The 22852-nt window shown below is 40.1% G+C and overlaps 2 protein-coding genes and 1 non-coding gene across 6 annotated transcripts in view; 1 reads left to right on the forward strand and 2 right to left on the reverse strand.

Moving 5' to 3' along the window:
• AAMDC (adipogenesis associated Mth938 domain containing) overlaps window positions 1-3272 on the reverse strand; it is a 28976-nt gene extending 25704 nt beyond the window's left edge. The window contains exon 1 of one of the 3 annotated variants that reach the window (XM_032639562.1): window positions 3137-3272. The gene's annotated coding sequence lies outside the window, so the exon portion shown is untranslated. Of the gene's footprint in view, window positions 1-3078 lie in introns of all 3 variants that reach the window. The other 2 variants (XM_032639563.1, XM_032639561.1) reach the window with 2 other exon arrangements.
• Window positions 753-859, reverse strand: LOC116758906. Its single transcript, XR_004351289.1, has one exon. It is a non-coding gene; the product is annotated as a U6 spliceosomal RNA (small nuclear RNA).
• A 99-nt stretch (window positions 3273-3371) lies between the features above and the next one.
• RSF1 (remodeling and spacing factor 1) overlaps window positions 3372-22852 on the forward strand; it is a 170089-nt gene continuing 150608 nt past the window's right edge. For both annotated transcript variants that reach the window (XM_032639555.1, XM_032639556.1), the window contains exon 1: window positions 3372-3799. In XM_032639555.1, the coding sequence (XP_032495446.1) occupies window positions 3613-3799 (187 nt within the window). In that variant the 5' untranslated portion in view covers window positions 3372-3612. The remainder of the gene's footprint in view (window positions 3800-22852) is intronic.

Raw genomic sequence — 22852 nt, forward strand, 5'->3', positions numbered from 1 at the left:
TATTTACAATCCCATGGGAGAGCAGGTGAGGTGCTGGAAAAGCTGCAAGCGAAGAGAGAGAAAGGAAAGAGGCAGGGGGGTAGTGTTCAGAAAACGATATAACTAAATCTTTCTTTTGGTCTGAAGGTTTTTTTTCCATCAAAATTCATTCACAAAGATATGATTTTATTTAATATTGTGTACCTGCCTTTCATTTAAGGTCAATTAAGTTATGACCTTATGAAGATTTTTGTATCTTTGCAAAACTGATAAGTTCTGGGTCAAATTTTTCTTAAACTGGGGTCTTCGGGGCCCCAGGTATAGAGATATATATACTTGGGAGTTTGAGAGTTCTACCAATATATTTCAGTTTATTTATTTATTTTTTTAATTGAGGGATAGTTGATGAACAACATTATATAAGTTTCAGGTGTACAACACAGTGATTCACACTTTTAAAACACAATTTTTAAAGGTTATACTATATTTACATCCATTATATTGTAAAATATTGGCTATATTCCCTGTTATACAATATATGTTTTAGTTTAGTTCTGTTTCATTTCAGTGTTGTTTAAAATATTTTACTACACATTAAATTAAGACTTTTGCTATGATAATTCATCACATTTTCCTAAAGTGAGACTTTTCTTTCTTTTTTTTTTAACTTTTTTTTAAAAATATCTTTATTGGAGTATAATTGCTTTACAATAGTGTGTTAGTTTCTGCTTTATAACAAAGTGAATCAGATATACATACACATATATCCCCATAAAAATATGGAATGCTTCATGAATTTGCATGTCAGCCTTGCGCAGGGGCCATGCTAATCTTCTCTGTATCATTCCAATTTTAATATATGTGCTGCCGAAACGAGCACTTTTTAAACTTTTCTATTGTGGCACAACATACATAACATAAATCTTACCATTTTAACCATTTTTAAGTGTGTAGTTCAATGGCATGAAGTACATTCATATTGCTGTATAGACTTTAATTACATCAGTATTTCTTAAACTGATATTTTCAAGAGTATTTGTAAATTTTATTTTTCTTTTTTATAAAATTAATTTTTATTGGCATATCTTTACAATGTTGTGTTAGTTTCTACTGTACAGTAAAATGAATCAGCTATACATATACATATATCCCCTCTTTTTTGGATTTCCTTTCCATTTAGGTCACCACAGTGCATTAAGTACAATTCCTGTGCTATACAGTATGTTCTCGTTAGTAATCTATTTTATACATAGTATCTATAGTGTATATGTGTCAATCCCAATCTCCCATTTCCTCCCCTCCCAGTATTTGTAAATTTTAAAACAACATTTTTTTCCTTTAAAAAGGGTTTGTAGGGACTTCCCTGGTGATGCAGTGGTTAAGAATTCGCCTGCCAAAGTAGGGGACACAGGTTCGAGCCCTGGTCTGGGAAGACCCCACATGCCGTGGAGCAACTAAGCCCCAGCACCACAACTACTGAGCCTGCGTGCCACAACTACTGAAGCCCACATGCCTAGAGCCCATGCTCCACAGCAAAGAGAAGCCACCATAATCGCACTGCAACGAAGAGTAGCCGCTGCTCGCCACAACTAGAGAAAGCCTGCGCACAGCAACAAAGACCCAACACAGCCAAAAATAAATAAATAAAATTTTTAAATAAATAAATTAATAAAAAGGTTTGTAATTTTTTTTTTTAAAGTTTTTTGCTGCACCCCACTGGTATGTGGGATCTTAGTTCCCTGACCAGGGATCGAACCCTCACCTCCTGCATTGGAAGGCAGAGTCTTAACCATTGGACTGATGGGGAAGTCCCAAAAAGGGTTTGTATATTATTTGAGATTAAGAATCAGTATTCTAGGTAATAAAGTCCTCTTATAATATAGAATTTTTTTCTCTTGATAAACGAGTATTCTTTCTTTCTTAGTCTGATATAGAACATTACAGTTTTCCCCTTTTTTACCTAGAAATGCAGAACAAAATTCAATTTTTAATTGTGGTAATCATTTTTTCTGTTCCCAATATAATTACTTGCCTATATATTTCTTTATTTTCCTTTAATTATAAATGGTCCTATTTTAAATGGTTTATATTATACTTTGAAATTCTTTTTAGTAAGTAGATACTATATAAATTTTAAATGCGCACTGAAATTTTTGGCTCAAAGTAGTAAACTATCAATTACAAATAGCTGAACTCTAAGTTTTAGGAATTTGTTCAATAGTAGCAACTAATATTTTTAAAGTATTTACAGTGTGCCAGGGCATTGTGCTACTCAATGTACTGTGAATTATCTAGTAAAATCCTATGTTGTAGGTACTATTATCACCCGACTTTACAGAGGTTCAAAGAAATAAAAAATCTTCCGCAATGTCCTGAGGCGGTTCCTTTAGAAATCAAGTCTTGCTGAACTCCAAAGCTCAGGCTCTTAACCAAAATGCACATTGTATCCCAAGCCGCACATTCTACTTTGCATTACTGATGGTTTTTCCGAGATTCTTTGTGGGAGAATGCTCATTGCTTCTCCCAACGAAGCGGAACCCTGTCTTGTAACAAACTTTTTTCCCTTGCACAAAGTTTCCTACCATGTCCACCCTCAGTGCAGTCCTAGTCCACCCTCTGATCTTGGGCCGCTACAGAGCCTGGTCCCCAGATCTTCGTGCCTCAACAAAGCCCCTCCCCCTCACACGCTGGCAACCACAGCAGGGCCCTGTCCTCTCACACCTTGGTCCCTGTGAAGAGCCTGGTCCCTTTAGACCCTGATTTCCTAGCAGGGCCCCAACTCCGCAGACTTGTGATCCCGGCAGAGCCTCGTTCCATCAGGCCCTCGTCCCCCAGAGTTTTCAGACACTGCTTTCCAGCACAGGTGCGGTTCTTGTACCTTAGCAATATCCCTCAGCAAACTTTCACTGAGACATCTCCATACAAAGGTTCCATCCCAGCCCCTAATTCAGGGCACCTCTCCACCTTTCCCTTCTCCAACTTTTTCTCAGAATCGTTTTTTTCCCCCCTATTCTCTTTTGTTGCTTCTTATTCACTCTCCTCAACTTCCCCCACCATCTGGTGCCCCAGTTTCTGTCCCGAGTGCCCCCCCAAACTTACCCAACGCCCTCCCTCCAAGGAGCAGCGATCTCGAACGGCTCCCTGCTTTACCTCTCACCTTTGCTCCCGAGGACCCGGCCAGGCGATCCCCCCACGACTCGCGCGGCCCTGAAAAAGTCTTTTGGCCTGTTATCGAGTGAAGCTCCGCCCTCTTCAAGCCTATTGGTCACCGTTCCTAAAACTCCCGCCTCTCCAGCTTCCAGCCCGCCTCCCTGCCCCGCAGCCCTTGTTTTCATTCCCCTTGTCACACGAGGCAGTGGCGAACCCGAAGTGGGAGGAGCGAGGGAGGGGGGCGGAAAGAGAGCTGAAGGCGAAAGGCACGGGGCGCCTCTCTTTCCTACGTCTGACTCGGTTCTCGACTGCTCCGGGTCGCCGTTGTATTGTGGGATCGCTGCGCCGTGCCTGAGACGCTCGGATCCGCAGGGGCGCCCACTTGCTAGCGCCTCCTGTCGTCTGTAAGGTTGCCCTGCCATTCCTCGGCACCCCAACTCCCCCCACCCCCCTATCGCCTCCTCCTCCATCCTCCAGTTCAAAATGGCGGCGGCGGCGGCAGCGGCGGTGGCTATGGCTCCTCCGGGCTGCCCGGGTTCTTGCCCCAACTTCGCCGTAGTCTGCTCCTTCTTGGAGCGCTACGGGCCGCTGCTCGACCTGCCTGAGTTGCCGTTCCCCGAGCTGGAGCGGGTGCTGCAAGCTCCGCCGCCGGACGTCGGCAACGGAGAAGGTAAGCTAGGGGCCCGAACGCCCGGCGGGAAGCGGCCCTGGCATGCTCCTTCTCTCCGCTCTTCACAGACACCCCGGACCTCCGCGGCTCTGTCCTCCCGCTGGGGCGCAGTTCAGCCCGACCGATCTTCTCCTCCCAGCCCCCGGGGTCTTGGGCAGTGGGGAGGCGGGGCGGAGGCCCCATAGGGCCATTCCGCCCGACGCCCAGCAGAGGTGGGGGCGTCGCGGGCTAGGTCTGGGCTGGGGGCGGGGAGGGGTCATTGTGCTGGTCGGCCGCCCCTGGGACTGCTCTCCCGCGGCGGGGACCGGGCCCCCCAATCCTTCTCCCTCTCGGTGGCGGGGGAAGGGGAGCGCAGGTTCCGGCCAGCTTTGCGCTTTTCTCCTCTACTCCTCCCTCACTCCCTCCCCTCCTCCCACCATCCTCGCTACCATCTCCGGGGAGGCTGGGCTCATCTTCTCGGGGCGCCCCTTTCTCTCCCTCCACCTGGGTGGGCGGGGGCAGCGGACACTTCATCTCTCCCTCCCTCTAGTGGGAACTCCCCCGAGAGAGTCGGCTCTGGTCTCTTTTCCTTTCCCCTCCAGGGCTGGTTTAACCCCCCAAACTCCTTCCTCTGAGTCCGGAGGTTTGCTCCTCCTCCTTAGGAGGGGGTCCTCCTCCATTCTCGCTTTGGGGGATGAAGTCGGTTCAGCTTCTCCACTTTGGAGGGTAGAGGGTTAATTTCTCCTCCCCCATAGTTTTCCTCCTCCCCACCTCCCCCCAAATAATAGAAGAGCATCTCCCCACTTTTCCAGTCCCTTCCCCCTTCATCCTGGTATAAGGCTTAGGGGAAGAAGAAGTCGCCCTCCCATTTGCAGGGTAGGGTGGGGTGGTTAGTATGTAGGGTGGAGGAGGGGCTCAGACGGAGGGGAAACAGTTGAAGAAGGTGCTTGTTGCTCATGTTTCTCTCTCTGGTGCCGCCGGTCTATTATTGGTGTTCGCAAGTGGTGCTCCTTCCACATAAGGCCACCGCGCGGCTTCAGGGCGCATGCTCTGCCCGGCCCCATTGAAACTTCCTGCTGCTGCTGCGGCGGCGGCGGCGGCGGCGGCGGCGGCGGCTGGTGGTTCTTTTCGCTGGAGCATCTCCGCGCTGCGCCTGCTGCCTCCAGCCCTCATTGAGCGCACTCCCTCCCTATTTATTCCCGATCCATGCCTCTGCTTTCTGGCACATTTCTTTTTTCAGAGAAGGGCTTTTTTGTTGTACTCTGAGCATTGCCTTTATCTGGGAACAGCCCTTGGCTGGAGAAGAAACGTTTCCAAATAGGTCTTTTTTTTTTTCCCCCTTTTTGTCCGTATTAGGTGGCCACAGTGGACTGGGTATTGTGCAAAACAGATAGCTATTTCCTTTACAAGAAATCAGGGCCGCTCTTTAATTCTCCATGGAAATGAAGAAGTTTCTGTTAACAGAATATATTTACATAGCTAGGAAGAGCCCAAGTGTGAAGTTGTTCAAAATATTACCTATAGAGAAAATTATATTATGGCTACCAAAGACTCAAATTAATACAGCAGTTATGGTACAGGCATATATCTCTTCTTACCTGCCCAGATCTCCTCTACCATTCATAAACTCTGGCAAATAAAAGATTATATTATATAAAGACTTCTGCAGAATTTCTTGAAAAGTTAAACTCCCCAATATAGTAATTTCAATTGCAATTTGATGGCTATCAAATTGTATTTACATTTCTTTTACGGAAATGATCATTATGAAGGAGAGTGCCTTATAAGTTACTTTTAGGATACCTTGGGAAATGATGGTAATGTATCTATAAGAGAGAAAGGTGGGAATTTGAGGAAAGGGATTGCTGGTAAATTGTTTTTGGAATGTATTTGGACCAAGTTGGAATGCAGGCATAAATTTTCTGTCCTGGCATTATATTTTGGGTGGTATATAAGATTGCTTGCTTCTCCATTCCTTTTAAGTATTTTGGCCACTGCATTTGGCTTCTGTTAGTAACAAGAAAAAATATCAGAGTCAGTCTAATACTTCATGTTACTTTTCTATCTAGGATTGAACAATGGGCGACTAGCTAAGTAAAAAATGAGAAGTAATACGAGTTGAGAGATTATACCAGTGGGTTCAGCCATGCATTACTGTTGGTATAGTTTCAACTATAATAATAGATCTTGTCATAAGGTGATCCAAGAATAATAATTAATGTTACGCAGTTCAAGATCCTTGGCAAGTGAAAAGTCTCTGCAGGTGAAATGCTGCTACTGTGCAGGGAGAAGATTTTCAGGCCTTTGGTGATGGTTAACCTGCTTGTAGTAGCTGATAATACTGCTCCCACTAAGAAGGTTTGGACTGAGTCTTGGGGAAGGAGTTGTGGTGTACTAGAAAGAGTTAAAAGACATTGGTTTTAGTTGAACTAAATATTTTGCTGATAATCTCTGGACAGCTGAATCAACCTCTTGAATAGTGTAATAATATGTAGTTTGTGGGGCAAATTACTTAATTTCTATGGACCTCAGTTTCTTGAGTAAATAGAGGTAATATCTGAGGACCAAATGAAATGTTTCAAAAATCCTTTCATAAACCAAGTACTTATAAATATTCTTTTTTTTTTTTGGACATGCCGCACTGCCTGCTGGATCTTAGTTCCCCAACCAGGGATTGAACCTGGACCCTGGTAGTGAAAGTGCCAAGTCCTAACCACTGGACCGCCAGGGAATTCCCTAAATATTCTTGTATTACAAATTTTATTAAAGGTATTTGTGAGGTAGAAGACACAAAAGTACATTTGGAATGAAAATGTTAAATTTTTAGCTTGTAGTGAGAAAGGATAAGCACAGTGTAATGTTGAGCTGTTGTGCTCTTGGGGAAAAGTCTGTTATAATCAAAGGAGTTTTGCTCTATATACATTTTAGTATTTTTAAAAGGCAGTTCTTAGTGCCATTTCAATAATCCTATTTTATAAAACTTTTGGTTTTTCCTAGTGCGATTATTCCTTAAAAGGTTTGTAAAGTATATTCTTCTGAGTTGCCAGTTAAATTCTTTTTTACCTAGTCATTGTTGTAGGTATATCGACATTATGACATCTTTGAACAAGGCTGTATTTCTCTATATTGTCCTTGTTTAGGCCCTTTATGATCTTTCCCTTAAATTTTTGTTTATAAGTCTTAATTTGACATTATGGTTTTGGCTTAGAATGCTCTTCATCCCCTACAGTGTCAGTTATTAAATTTGGTTTTATAAACTACTTGTTTAGTTTTAAGGATATAAGCTACCATTTACTGAGCATTTACTATGTGTAAACATCAGCTCCTTATTTCTTACAACTATTCTCTGAGGTTGGTACTATTATTCCTATTTGGCAGGCATAGAAACTAAGGTTCAAGAGATTGATTCAGCTGTCCAGTGCCCAAGATTATACAGTTTTTGGTAGAATCTTAGATTTGTTATTGATATTAGTTAGAATAGGAAAAGAATGTGCCAACTGAAGGTATATTTTATTCCCTCTCCCTCAGTCTACTGTAGCCCTCCCAATTCTGTGCTCTGTATGGACCTCCCCAGCTTCCTCTTGATGGGAGGTGGTTGATCAGGAGGTACGACTGTAAACAAAAGTGGACATTGACTTTGTGGAATTACCAACATCCGAGGCTCCCAAGTATCTTCCCTCTCCTCCAGAGGGCATTCTTCTTCAAGAGAAAAATATAGTTTTTCATTCTTTAAACATAGTCTTTGTATGGGTACTGATTGAGAAGTTATATGTATCTAATGACAATCTATTAAGGTGTGTATGGATAAGGTTGACTGAGTTCCTGTATAGTATTAAACAAGTTGAATCATTAGTTTTTTGGTTTGTTTTGTTTTTTTAATTTTTAGTGTAATTTTAGTTTTGATTTGTGTTTCACATTTTTAAATGAATTGAAGTTTAACTCTTGCAGTCAAAATGTCAAGTATAAAAGGATATACCTGGCTTCCCTGGTGGCGCAGTGGTTGAGAGTCCGCCTGCCGATGCAGGGGACACGGGTTCGTGCCCCGGTCCGGGAAGATCCCACATGCCGCGGAGCGGCTAGGCCCGTGAGCCATGGCCGCTGAGCCTGCACGTCGGAGCCTGTGCTCCGCGATGGGAGAGCCACAACAGTGAGAGGCCCACGTACCGCAAAAAAAAAAAAAAAAAAAGGATATACCTTATTTTTTTAACTGGACTTGTGATTGAAACTTAATATGTTCTCTTCTGTTGGTGATAATCGAATTGTGTGACAGCAGTTTTTAGGTTCATTCATGAAGTAGAAAGATGACTTTACCATAACTAGAGTCACCATCTGTTGCTTTGAGCAAAAGATCTTACCAGGTACATGTGCCAGGAGTTGCATGGATCTACAGTGGTAGGCTATTGGTGGTAGCATTGCTGGAACCACAACCTCGTTTGGTCAAAATGTCTAGTTTTGGCTCTTCCACCTTTGAAAGAAGAAATATTCTTTAGACATTTATTAGAGGGAAGGAGAGAAAGGTATTTCTTTTCCATCATTTTTGGTATATCACAGAGTTGAGGTAACCAAAAGTTATGGACGTTCGGAGGGAGGTTGTAGGCATTGTCCCAGAACTGGAGGTAATAGGGACAGGAGTTTTCTGGCTAAAATTGGGCCTGTTAATGAAAACTGACTTTCTTCTTTTTTAAATTACTAAAGAGTTTGCCTTGAAATTTACCAGTGTTGTTAAATTCTCAGCTAGTAAGGAAGGTAAGCATTTATTAGCTACTTCATTTACTTAATTTGTATATTGAATATTTGCTATATTCTAAGTGCAGTAAACATTATAGTGATTATGTATTTTTTAAAATACCCTTTTTTTTTTTTTTTTTTTTTTTTTTTTTGGCCACACGGCTTGTGGGATTTTAGTTCCCAGACCAGGGACTGAAGCCAGGCCCTTGGCATTGAGAGCGCAGAGTCCTAACCACTGGACCACCGGGGAATTCCCTATGGTGATTATTTTAAAAAGACATTAAACATGGGCCCTTCTTTTAAGGATTTTCTAATCTAGTAAGAAGTAACAAAGCTGAGCTTGAGTTACTATCATCATTCAAATGCTTGTTTTTTTCTCTGGGATTTTTTTTTATATATATAAATTTATTTATTTATTTATGGCTGCGTTAGGTATTCATTGCTGCGCGCGGGCTTTCTCTAGTTGTGGAGAGCAAGGGCTACTCTTTGTTGCAGTGAGCAGCCTTCTCATTGCGGTGGCTTCTCTTGTTGCGAAGCACGGGCTCTAGGCACGCAGGCTTCAGTAGTTGTGGCACGTGGGCTCAGTCGTTGTGGCTCGTGGGCTCTAGAGTGCAGGCTCAGTAGTTGTGGCGCACGGGCTTAGTTGCTCCACGGCATGTGGGATCCTCCTGGACCAGGGATCGAACCCGTGTCCCCTGCGTTGGCAGGCGGATTCTTAACCCCCTGCACCAGCAGGGAAGTCCCCTCTCTGGGATTTTTTTATCAACTGGGGTTAGTAGTCTATGAATTCTAGTCTATAAGTTAATAGACTAAAATTATGTCTATGACAACTTTATGGTGAGATGTACAACCTCATATAGTGTGGGAAAGTAAGAACAATTCAGACCCAAAGTACATTTTAGCCTGAATCATGTATTCAGGAAAGGTATTTCTGTGTGTTCCTGGATTTGAGAAATTTTCTTTGGCTCTCTACCTGATGGATATAGCCTTAATATACTGTGCCTGGGTGTTTTTGTTTTTCTGTTTTTACTGTGTGGCAGATCCCATTACAAAGGGTATCAGCGTGTTTTCTGTTTTCTTTTTATGTTAGAATTTTTGAAGTATCAAATATTGCTTGAGAGAGTAATCTGGGGCTTCATTAAAAAAAAAAAGATTGATTCTTTCAACAAATGTTAATTGATTACCTAATGTGTGCCAGGTACACTATACACTGGGGATACATTGGTGAGCAAGATAGATAAGATCCTTGTCCTTATGGAGCTCATAGTTTAGCAGCAAAGATAGACAATGAAGCAGTGATTTTTAAAAAAAATGTTATTATATGGGCAAATATAGTGTACACTCTGTAATGATACATATTTTTAGTGAACTTTGTTTTATAATTTGTTTAGCTTTGTATTTATCCTATCTGTATGCCTTTTTTCCCTATATTTGTACAAGTTTATCTTAATAATTTTCTGGATGGTAGGATTATAAGTTGTTTTTTCTTTGTATCATATTTTTTCACATATCCTTTCAATACTAATTATGTATCTCTTTGGTAATCACAAAAACAAATTATTTAAGAGTAGTCTTATACCAAGAAGTGAAATGGGTGAAAGTGGTCAAAAGGTACAGACTTGCAGTTATAAAATAAATAAGTCGTGGGGATATAATGTACAGTTAATTTTACAATGTATAATTATACAATGTATAATGATGAATATAGTTAATAATACTGCATTGTGTATTTGAAAGTTGCGGAGAGAATAAATCTCAAAAGTTCTTATCACAAGAAAAAATTATAGTTATGTGGTGATGGATGTTAACTTACTGTGGTGATCATTTCACAATGTATACAAATAGTGAATCATTTCGTACACCTGAAACTAATATAATGTTATATGTCAATTATATCTCAAAAAAAGAATTAAGAAAACTAGTTTTCTAAGAGGCTTTATAAAAGAAAAATTGAGTTGCTGCCTTATTTACTTTTAATCTTGAATTACCTCTCACCGTGAATATTACCACCATCCACCCAAGTCACCCAGATCAGAAACCAAGGAGCCAACTTAGACCTCAGTCTCTCACATACTTTATTCCATGTCTTGAGTCTATTTCTTTACCCCATTTTATATTCAACCTCACTTTTCTATCATCATTACTACTCTGTTTTAGTCAAGCTGAACTGCTTGCAGGTCTCTGAAGGTATGAAAGGTGGTTTCACATCTTTATGCCTTTTCTTCATCCTTCTACCTGAGTTGAATATTCTCTTTCCACCTTCCTTCCCTGGCCTGCTCACTGTACTCCTGCCCATCATTAATCTGCTCTTTAAGCACCAAGTGCTCATGTGAAATTTTTCCTGCTTTCTCTGTCTCTCAAGTTAAATTAACCATTTCTGCCATTTTACCGCACAGTGTCCTGTGTAGATTTTATATCACAATACTCATAACAGAGACTTCCCTAGTGGCACAGTGGTTAAGAATCTGCCTGTCAGTGCAGGGGACACGGGTGCAAGCCCTGGTCTGGGAAGATCCCACATGCTGTGGAGTAGCTAAGCCCCTGAGCCACAACTACTGAAGCCCGCACCCCTAGAGCCCTTGCTCTGCAACAAAGACAAGCCTCCTCAATGAGAAGCCTGCTCACAGTAATGAACAGTAGCCCCTGCTTGCTGCAACTAGAGAAAGCCCGCGCACAGCAACGAAGACCCAACGCAGCCAAAAATAAATAAATAAATACTTATAACACTTTTTGCACTTACAGTCTAGCCTATGAGACTTTAATCTCCTTGAGGGCAGGGGTAATGTTAATGAGACGAATAGTTTTTTCCCGGTTTATTATAATGCCATGTTCTGTTCTAAAACCTCATTTTATTTATTTATTTATTTATTGTGGTACGCGGGCCTCTCACTGTTGTGGCCTCTCCCGTTGCGGAGCACAGGCTCTGGATGCGCAGGCCCAGTGGCCATGGCTCACGGGCCCAGCCCCTCCGCGGCATGTGGGATCTTCCTGGACCGGGGCAGGAACCCGTGTCCCTTGCATCGGCAGGCGGACTCTCAACCACTGCACCACCAGGGAAGCCCTAAAACTTCATTTTAGAATTAAATCTTAGTTAAAGTTAACTTTTTTAAAAAATATTTTTAAAAATTTATTTATTTATTTTTGGCTGCATTGGGTCTTTGTTGCTGCATGCGGGCTTTCTCTAGTTGTGGCGAGCAGGGGCTACTCTTCATTGCGGTGTGTGGGCTTCTCATTGCTTTAAGAGAGGAGGTGCATTGGGAATATAAAAGAGCAAATACCTAACTTTTCCCAGGGGATATCATAGCATCACTGTAGTTATTATGGAAATTTGGATGATTGAAGAGGAGATGGAAGAGCATTCCAGGTAGTGAACAGCATGGGAAAAGGCACAGAAGTGTGAAATAATATGGTGTGTCTAGGAAATTGCAACCAAACTTTAGGCATTAGCTTTCCAAAAGATTTGTGGTTGAGGAACTTCAGACCATGTGAGAAAATCACATTGGGACACATGAGTTATAAGCTCCTTAGAAGTATATTCTTTTTCTTTAAAGCAAAAATAAAATAAAATAAAGCACATGAAATAAAGGCAACATGTCAATGACTTAACTCCATAAAGAATTCATTTTGCTTTATTCACTTTGTTTCTAGCATAGTACTTAGCGTATAGTAGATGCCCAAATGTTGGTTGAAAGAAAAAATGTCACCTATTTCAAATTAGTAATGATGGCTATTTTGATGTACTTTTAGTTTTTCTTTTTATCCTTTGCTTGCTAGAGATTTGTCATGGTGTAACTCTCCTTTTCATTTTGGGTATTGGTTATACAGATATGTACAGTTGACCCTTGAACAACAGGGGATTTAGGGATGCCAACCCTCAGTGTGGTGGAGAATCCGCATATAACTTCACGGTCAGCCATCCGGCTGTCTGTGTATGGAGTTCCCCGTTGGCAGATTCAACCAATTGCATATCACATAGTTAAACCAACTGTAGATGGTGTGGTATTGTAGTGAATAAAATCTGTCTGTAAGTGGACCTATGCAGTTCAAACCCTTGTTGTTCAAGGGTCCACTGTACTACTAAATCCCCCTCTCTCCACTTGTTTTTTTTTTTTCTTTTTCTTTCTTCCTTTCCTCCCTCCCTCCCTCCCTCCTTCCTTCCTTCCGACTTTCCTCCCAGGTCCTCTCCATCTTGGGTTTTATTATTACTATTATTATTTTTAAATGGGAAGTATACTTTTATTTTCTATTATTATTTTTTCTATATTTATTTATTTATTTTTGGCTGCATTGGGTCGTTGTTGCTGCGCCTGGGCTTTCTCTAGTTGCGGCGAGCGGGGGCTACTCTTTACCAATTCTGTTTTTGGCTTATATGGTTGTACCAGGTCTCCCCCCCCCCATTTATTTATTTATTTATTTATTTATTTATTTATTTTGGCTGTGTTGGGTCTTCATTGCTGCACACAGGCTTACTCTAGTTGTGGCAAGCGGGGGCTACCCTTTGTTGTGGCGCACGGGCTTCTCATTGTGGTGGCTTCTCTTGTGGAGCATGGGCTCTAGGCGCGCGGGCTTCAGTAGTTGTGGCTTGCAGGCTCAGTAGTTGTGGCACATGGGCTTAGTTGTTCCACGGCATAAACCTGTGTCCCCTGCATTGGCAAATGGATTCCTAACCACTGCGCCACCAGGGAAGCCCTGGTTGTACCAGGTCTTGAGTGCATGCCAAAGCATACGTGTTAACCTCTGTCTTCTAAGCTTATTACTTTTTATAGGAATCCTCAGAGTATAGTTTTAAAATCCACTTTTTCTTTTACCTGTCTGAAGTCATCCAGGGAAAAGTCGTTATTACTTCTCTGCTAGTTACTTTTTAAATAAAAAAAAAATTCTCAGCTCAATTTCTCTGAATTGTTTTATATCATCTCCACCAGGGGTAACTTGAAGTTCTTATTTTTTTTTTTAACGGTACGCAGGCCTCTCACTGTTGTGGCCTCTCCCGTTGTGGAGCACAGGCTCCGGACTGGCAGGCTCAGCGGCCGTGGCTCATGGGCCCAGCTGCTCCGTGGCATGTGGGATCTTCCCGGACCGGGACGCGAACCCGTGTCCCCTGCATCGGCAGGTGGACTGCGCCACCAGGGAAGCCCAGTAAAGCTTTTTTTAACTGAGATAATTTGTCATTTTCATTTGCAAAAAATTTGTTGTAATTTTAGAGATTGCTACGTTCTGCTGGGTAAAGATTTGTTAGTTGTTAGACATTCTGTTTCCCCCTCCCCACAAATAAAGAGATGGAACTTCAAATAAATTGAAATGCCACTCTAAATAAATAGATATGTTAAATATGTAGTGTGGATTGAGTCCATTATATAGATGAGAATACTTAAGTAAATGTATGTCCTTTGTGTGTGTTGATAGTTGATGAGTAATTCTTGATTAATCTTGAAAGATTATTTAACAGAAATTTTGAGTTGAATTCCTTTTTAGGAGTGACTCTCCAACTGTTACACATGCTATTAGACACCATGTAGTAACTCAAACCTGTATTGTTCCTTGAGTTATAGTTTAAGGCTTGTCTCATGCCATTTAGTTAGTAAAGGATAGCTCCATCATTTTGAAAGACAAAATGTTACTATGTATACTTCTTAAGCTAGAATTATCAATAATGTAAATAATTGTATCTACAAGGAAATTAATATTGGGAGATTTTTTCCATTTTTTTTCTGAGGGTGATACTAGAGCACAGTAAGTTGCCTTTTTTGTATTTTATTTAATTAGTTTATTTTTTAACATCTCAACTGGAGTATAATTGCTTTACAATGTTGTGTTAGTTTCTGCTGTATAACAAAGTGAATCAGCTATATGCATACATATATCCCCATATCCCCTCCCTCTTGCGTCTCCCTCCCACACTCCCTATCCCACCCCTCTAGGTGGTCACAGAGCACTGAGCTGATCTCCCTGTGCTATGCAGCTGCTTCCCACTAGCTATCTATTTTACATTTGGTAGTGTACATGTCAGTGCTACTCTCTAACCTTTCCCCCTCCCTGTGTCCTCAGTAAGTTGCTTTAATAACTCAAGCAATGTAAGAATCTTAACAGGCTTCCTCCCTGATCCTGTCCCACACCCAACCTGTCATGTTTTAATTAGCTGGGATTTTAGTTCCATATTGTCATTCTTTTTTTTAAAATTAATTAATTTTTTGGCTGCATTGGATCTTCATTGTTGCGTGTGGGCTTTCTCTAGTTGTGGCACGCGGGCTTCACATTGCAGCGGCTTCTCTTGTTGCGGAGCATAGGCTCTAGGCGCGCGGGCTCAGTAGCTCTGGGGCTCAGTAGCTGTGGTGCACGGGCTTAGTTGCTCCGCGGCATGGGGGATCTTCCCGAACCAGGGCTTGTCCCCTGCATTGGCAGGCAGATTCTTAACCACTGTGCCACCAGGGAAGTCTTTGTAATTCATTTATATTTATGTTTCTCAGCAATTATTTAAATTAAACTGTATGTTTTACTAGTTTTTTTACTCACCACTGTTTTTGATTCCCACATTTTTCCTTTTAGATTCATTCTTTTGCTGTAGTACATTCTTTTTCAAACAGGATTTCTAAGAGGTGAATTTTGAGTTCTTGCATGTCTGAAAATATATTTATTTTGCTCTCTGTTCTGACTGCCCATTTAGATTGAATACAGTATTCTAGTATTCACAAATAATTTCCCCCATAGCTTTGATGATACTGCTCTTCTGTCTTCTAGGATCCACTGTTGCTGTTGAGAAATCTGTCAGTCTGATGCTTTTCGTTTCTTTTTCTTCGTGATTTTTATGATTTTTTTCTTAATCCCCAGAGTTCTGAGATTTTTTAGGATGTGCTTTTTTCTTTCAATTTCCTTGCTTTTGCTTTTACCGTGTGTGTGTGTGTGTGTGTGTGTGTGTGTGTGTGTGTGTGTTTGAAAGTGCGGAGTCCTGACCACTGGAAAGCCAGGGAATTCCCTTACTTTTACTTTTTAAGATGATAAAATTACAAATTTATTTGCAGTCCTCTGTGTATTACTCCTGTTCTGATTCTCTTTTGTCTGTTCCCATAGGCAACCACTGTTCTGAATTTTGGAGTTTATTGTGCCCATGAACAGTTTTATACTAAGAGTATATATTTATGTATATATAAATAATACATTGTATGGATTTATATGCTTTTTTTATACTTTTTTTTTTATAAGTTTGTTTTTGGCTGCATTGGGTCTTTGTTGTTGCGCACGGGCTTACTCTAGTTGAGGCAAGTGAGGGCAACTATTTGTGGCCGTGTGCAGGCTTCTCATTGTGGTGGCTTGTTGCGGAGCACAGGCTCTAGGTGCACAGGCTTCAGTAGTTGTGGCACCTGGGTTTCAGTAGTTGTGGCTCGTGGGCTCTAGAGCACAGGCTCAGTAGTTGTGGTGCATGGGCTTAGTCGCTCCACGGCATGTGGGATCTTCCCAGACCAGGGCTTGAACCCGTGTCCCCTGCATTGCCAGGTGGATTCTTAACTACTGTGCCACCAGGGAAGCCCTGGATTTATAGGCTTTAAAATTTTATATATAATCAATATAATACTATATGCATTCCTCTACAGCTTCCTTTATTGCCTCTCAACAGTATTTTTGAAACATATCCATGTTAATGCCTTACTGTTTTAGTTATTTACTTTAACTGCTGTATGGTTTTCTATTACATGAAAATACTGTAATTTTTTTTTAATTGGTGGATATTTAGGTTTGTTTTTGTGCTATTAAGAGTAATGTTGTAATGAATATTCTGGCAGCTTTGCCTAGAGGTAGAATTGCTGGGCTAAAGGGTATACAGTCATCCCTTGGTATCAATGGGGGATTGTTTCCAGGACCCCCTTGTATACCAAAATCCGAGGATGCTCAAGTCCTTTTATTTAAATGGCCTAGTGCAGTCTGCCGTCCATATCTGCAGGTTCTGCATCCAGGGATACAGAAGGTCCATTGTTTTCCTTTTAGCCTTGCTATAGCTGGATTGATTTCCAAATTAGCTTTAGCAATTTATACATTGCCAATAGTGTATGAGGGTTCCCATTTATCCAGGTAATCAAATCATAGCATTGTCAGACTTCTTAAATATTTGATAGTGTGGTTGTGAATTAGTTTCTTATTGCTCTGATAAGGTTGAACATTTTTTCATGTTTTTTTTGCCATTCACTTTTCTCTTGCGTGAATTGCCTTTTTATAGCATTTCTCCATTTTCTTTGTTGTTTTCATTGATTTGTAGCAATTTTTTATGTATTTCAGATGTCAATCCTTTGTCATATTTATATTTTTATTTATTTTTATGTTAGTACTGTTTATCTTTTTTACTGTTTTTATAGTATCTTGTTGATCCAGACTTTAAAATTTTAGCGTAGTATAATTGTTAATTATTTATTTTTACATTTATACTTTTCATATCTCATTTAAGAAACCCTTCTCTTTATGATTTTGAGGCATAAGATGTTCATCTGTATTTTCTTCTAAAAGTTTTGTTTCTCAAACTGTAGTCTTAAACCTCCTGGAATTTATTTTTGTATTATGTAATTTTTTTTTCTCCCCTCACTAATTGGTAATGCCACATCTTGTATACCAGTTTCCACATATACGTGGGTCTATTTCTAGGCTCTTTATTTGTTACATTGGTGTATCCTTCACGTGGTTTTACTTGCTATAGCTTTAAAGTAAGTCCTTTTATCTGCTAAGGCAAGTTCTCGCACCATATTCTTTTGGAAATGCTGTTGGTTATTTTTAGCCCTTTACGTTCTCATCTGAATTTTAGAATTGGCATGTCAAACTTCACAAAAATCTTTGGTTGGATTTTATTCTGATACCAGCTGGTATACAGGCTTACCTTGGAGATACAGATTGGGTTCCAGACCACTGCAATAAAGTGAGTCACATGAATTTTTTGGTTCCCCAGTGAGTATAAAATTATGTTTACACCATATTGTAGTCCCTTAAGCATGCAATAACATTATATCTTTAAAAAAACAGTGTACATACCTTAATTAAAAAATACTCTATTGCTAAAAAATGCTGACCACCATCTGAGCCTTCAGCAAGTTGTAATCTTTTTGTTTTTGTTTTTGGTTTTGGCTGCACTGCACAGCATGTGGGATCTTAGTTCCCCAACCAGGGATTGAATCCACATCCCCTGCTTTGGAAGCACGGTGTGTTAACCGCTGGACTGCCAGGGAAGTCCCTGTTGTAATCTTTTTGCTGGTGAAGGGTTTTGCCTCAATTTTGATGGCTGCTGACTGATTAGGGTGGTGGTTGCTGAAGGTTGGGGTGGCTGTGCAATTTCTTAAAATAAGGCAAAGAAGTTTGCCACATCGATTGATTCTTTCACAAACGATTTCTCTGTACCATGCAAGGCTGTTTGATAGCATTTTACCCACAGTAGAACTTCTTTCAAAATTGGCGTCAATCTTCTCAAACCCTGCTGCTGCTTTATCAACTGAGTTTACGTAATATTCTGCATCCCTATTTGTTATTTCAATAATTGATTATGTTTGCCTTCTTATGTGGGTGCTTTTCATGTTGTCTCAAAACAATTACAATAGTAACGTCAAAGATCACTGGTTAAAGATCACCATAACAAATATAATAATAATGAAAAGTTTGAAATATTGTGAGAATTACCAAAATGTGGCACAGAGGCAGTAAATGAGTAAATGCTGTTGGAATAATGGCGCCAATAGATTTGCTCCATGAAGGTTTGCCACAAACTTTCAATTTGTGAAAAGTGCAATATAAGTGAGACAGTGGCATGGACATATGTACACTACCAAACGTAAAATAGATAGCTAGTGGGAAGCAGCCACATAGCACAGGGAGATCAGCTTGGTGCTTTGTGACCACCTATAGGGGTAGGATAGGGAGGGTGGGAGGGAGGGAGATGCAAGAGGGAAGAGATATGGGGACGTATGTATATGTATAACTGATTCACTTTGTTATAAAGCAGAAACTAACACACCATTGTAAAGCAGTTATACTCCAATAAAGATGTTTTTAAAAATGCAATATGGGGCTTCCCTGGTGGCGCAGTGGTTGAGAGTCCGCCTGCCGATGCAGGGGACACGGGTTCGTGCCCCGGTCTGGGAAGATCCCACATGCCGCGGAGCGGCTGGGCCCATGAGCCATGGCCGCTGAGCCTGCGCGTCCGGAGCCTGTCCTCCGCAACGGGAGAGGCCACAACAGTGAGAGGCCCGCGTAACGCATAAAAAAAAAAAAAAAAAAAAAAAAAAAAAAAAAAAAAAATGCAATATTTGCAAAGTGTAATAAAGTGAAATAGTAAAACGAGGTATGCCTGTACTGCAATACAATTCAATTCTGACACCAACCACCTGGAACTAGGTCAGATATCACAGGTTGAAGGGCATGGTCACCAGCAAGATTGCCCCCATTGCAGATGATAGCTGCTGGTTCCCATGACCTGCTTCAGGTTTGAAAATTTGCTAGGTTGACTCACAGGACCCAGAAAACTGCTATACCTGTGATTTTGGTTTTATTTTAAAGGATACAATTAAGAACCAGCCAAATGAAGAGATACATAGGGCAAGGTCTGGGAGGGTCCCAGCATAGAGCATTCATGCCCTCTCCCTGTGGAATCAGGGTGCATCATCCTCCTGGCACATCAGTGTATTCACCAGTCAGGAAGTGCCACTGAGCTTCAGTGTAGCAGAGTTTTAATTGGAGATTTGACCATGTGATTGAACTCCATTTCCAGTCCCTTACCCCTCCATGGAAGTGGGGCTGATATCACATGACTCAAAGCCCCAACTGTCTAATCATGTGATTGGTCTTTCTGGCATGACTAGCCCCTATCCTAAATCCTTGCATTTCTGGGATAAATCCCAGTTGGTTATGATATGTAATTTGTTTAATATGCTGCTGGATTCAGTTTGCTTGTATTTTGTTGAATTTTTGTGTCCATATTCATAAAGGATACTCATCTTTGCAATTCTTGTGATTTTTTTCTCTGGTTTGGTGTCAGGATAATACTGGAGTCGTAGAATGAGTTGGGGAGTATTCCCTCCTTTTCTATGTTTTGGAGGAGTTTGAGAAGGATTGGTGTAATTCTGTAGATGTTTGGTAAATTCACCAGTGAAGCTATTGAGTTCTGGGCTTTTCTTTGTGTGGGAAGTTGTTTGATTACTAACTTTTTTTACTTTACTTGAATCTCTTTACTTGAATCCCCTATGGGTATTCAGAGTTTGTATTTCTTCTTGAGTAAGTTTTGGTAGTTTGTTTCTAGAAATTTGTCTTTTTCATCTAGCTTATGTGATATGTTGATGTTCAGTTCATAGTATTGTCTTAACAATCCTTTTATTTCTGTAAAGTCATTAGTAATATCTCTGCTTTCATTCCTGTTTTCATAGTTTGAGTCCTTTCTCTTTTTCTTCATCAATCAAGCTAAAGGTTTATCTATTTTCTTCATCCTTTCAAACAACTTCTGGTTTCATTGATTTTGATTCCACTTACATTAAATTTCCAGATTAGGTAAATCCATAGAGACAGAAAATAGATCTGTGATTGGCCTGGGTTGAGGTGGGGGGAGATTTGGAAGGGACGTAGGTTCTTTCTGGATTGATGGAGATGATCTGTAATTAGATAGTAGTGATGGATGCACAATATTGTGACTATACTAAAACAACTGAATAGTACACATGAAAATGGTCTAAATGATGGATTTTATGTTATATAAAGTTTATTTCAATAAATTTTTTTTTTCTTTGGCTGCACCACATGGCATGTAGGATTTTAGTTCCCCCACCAGGGATCGGACCCACGCTGCCTGCAGTGGAAGCATGGAGTCTTAGCCCCTGGACTGCCAGGGAAGTCCCCCAATTTTTTTAGTTATACGACTATATGTGTATGGGTTTATTTCTGGACCCCATATTCTATTTCTGTAATATATTTGTCTGCAGGCCAATGTCACTCATCCTTCAACTCAACTCTAGCTTTGTAATGAGTCTTGAAGCCAGGTAGTTTAAGCCCTTCACCTTTATTATTATTCTTTTTTTAAAATATTTATTTATTTAGTTTTGGCTGTGTTGGGTCTTAGTTGTGGTGCACAGGCTCTCTGTTGTGACGTGCAGGGTTCTCTCTAGTGTGGCGCACAGGCTCTCTAGTTGTGGCACACAGGCTCTCTAGTTGTGGCGCGCAGGCTTAGTTGCCCTGTGGCACCAGGGATCGAACCCACATCCCCTGCATTGGAAGGCGGATTCTTAACCGCTGGACTACCAGGGAACTCCCTTTATTATTATTTTCAAAGGTGTTTTAACTATTCTAGGTCCTTTGAATTTCTATATGAATTTTAATATAAGTTTATCAATTTCTGCAAAAAATTTCCCTGGAATTTTTATTGGGATTATCTTGAATCTACAGATGAATTTGGGAAAAATTGATACCTTAAGATAGTGAGTTTTCTCTCACAGATACAGAGAACAGACTACCAGAGGAAGAGGAGGTAGGGGATTAAGAGCTACGAACTATTAGTATAAAATAAACTATAAGGATATATTGTATAACACAGTGAATATAGCAAATATTTTATAATAACTATAAATGGACTATAACCTTTAAAAATTTGTGAATCACTGTATAATATTATATACTTATAATTTATATAATTTTGTATATCAACTATATTTCAATAAAAAGATACTGAATCTTCTGATAGATGAATATGTTACATTGCTCCATTTATTTAGGTTTTATTTAGTTTTTCTTAGCTGTGTTTTTCGTTTTCACTATACACGTCTTCCACATCTTAAATCACTTTTATCCCTATACATTTTATGTTTTTTTATGATAATCTATATGGTATTGTTTAAATTTTTTATTTACTAGTTTTTCATTGCTGATATATAAAAATTCAGTTGTTTTTTGTATATTGATCTTGTATTCTGCAACCTTACTAAACTCACTCATTTTTAATAGCTTTTAAAGATTAAAAATTCTTTATACATGATTCTGTTATCTGTAAAGAAAGTCTTCTTTGTTTCCCATCTGCATGCCTTTTATTTTTTGTTTGTTTTTGTTTTATTTATTTATTTTAACATCTTTATTGGAGTATAATTGCTTTACAATGGTGTGTTAGTTTCTGCTTTATAACAAAGTGAATCAGCTCTACGTATACATATATCCCCATATTTCCTCCCTCTTGTGTCTCCCTCCTACCCTCCCTATCCCACCCCACATGTCTTTGATTACTTTTTCTTCCCAGAACTACATGTAGAGTTGTGAATATAAGTGGTGGTTATATATGGACATTCTTGCCTTCATCCTGATCTTAGGGGGAAAGCACTCAGTCTTTCCCCCTTAAGTATGTTAGCAGATTTTTCACTATGCCCTTCTTCAGGTTGAGAAAGTTCCCTTTTATTTCTAGATTGCTTTATCAGGACTGGATGTTGGATTTTGTCAATTTTTTTTTTTTTGCATATACTGAGATGATTATGTTTTTTCATTTAAGTTTGTTCATGTGAATTATATTGATGGACTTTTTTAAACTAATCTTGCATTTTTGGGGATAAACCCCATTTTTAAGTCATTGGTATGGGCTGAATTGTGTCTCCCCCAAGTTTATATGATGAAGCCATAACCCCCAATGAGACTGTGTCTGGGGTAGGGTCTTAGGAGATAACTAAGGTTAAGTGTAGTCACAAGAGTAGGGCCCTAATAGGACTGTGACCTCTTACAAAGAAGAGAGATTCCTCTCTTTCTCTTTGCCATGTGAGGATTCATTGAGAAGTTGGTTGTCTTCAGGAAGAGAACTCTCACCAGAACCTGACCATGCTGGCTCCCTTGCTTTGGACTTCCAGGTTCAAGACCAGTGAGAAAATATATTTCTGTTGTTTAAACTACACAGTCTGTATGGTATTTTGTTTTGGCAGTCGGAGCAGACTAAGATAGTCATTATCAATTACCCTTTTTATATGTTTGCTAAAATTGTGTTAAGAAATTTTACATCTATGTTCATGAGCAGTATTAGTCTGTAATTTTCTTTCTTTTGATGTGTTTTTCTGATTTTGATATCAGGGTAATACTGGCCTCATGGAAGAAATTGGAAAGTATTTCCTCCTTTTCCATTTTCTGGAACTATTTGTATAGAATTGGTATTCTTTAAATCTGTGGCTTAATTTACCAATGAAACCATCTAGGTCTGGAGTTTTCTTTATGGGAAGGCTTTAAACTACAGATTCAGTTTCTTTACTAGATATGGGATTATTCATGTTATCTGTTTCTGTTTGGATGAGCCTTGGTAATTTGTTTCTTCAAAAGAATTTTTCCATTTTCCTGAAGTTACAAAATTTATCAGCATACATTTGCTCATAGTAT

The sequence above is a fragment of the Phocoena sinus genome, chromosome 8 (genome assembly GCF_008692025.1).
Source record: "Phocoena sinus isolate mPhoSin1 chromosome 8, mPhoSin1.pri, whole genome shotgun sequence".
Classification (NCBI taxonomy): domain Eukaryota; kingdom Metazoa; phylum Chordata; class Mammalia; order Artiodactyla; family Phocoenidae; genus Phocoena; species Phocoena sinus.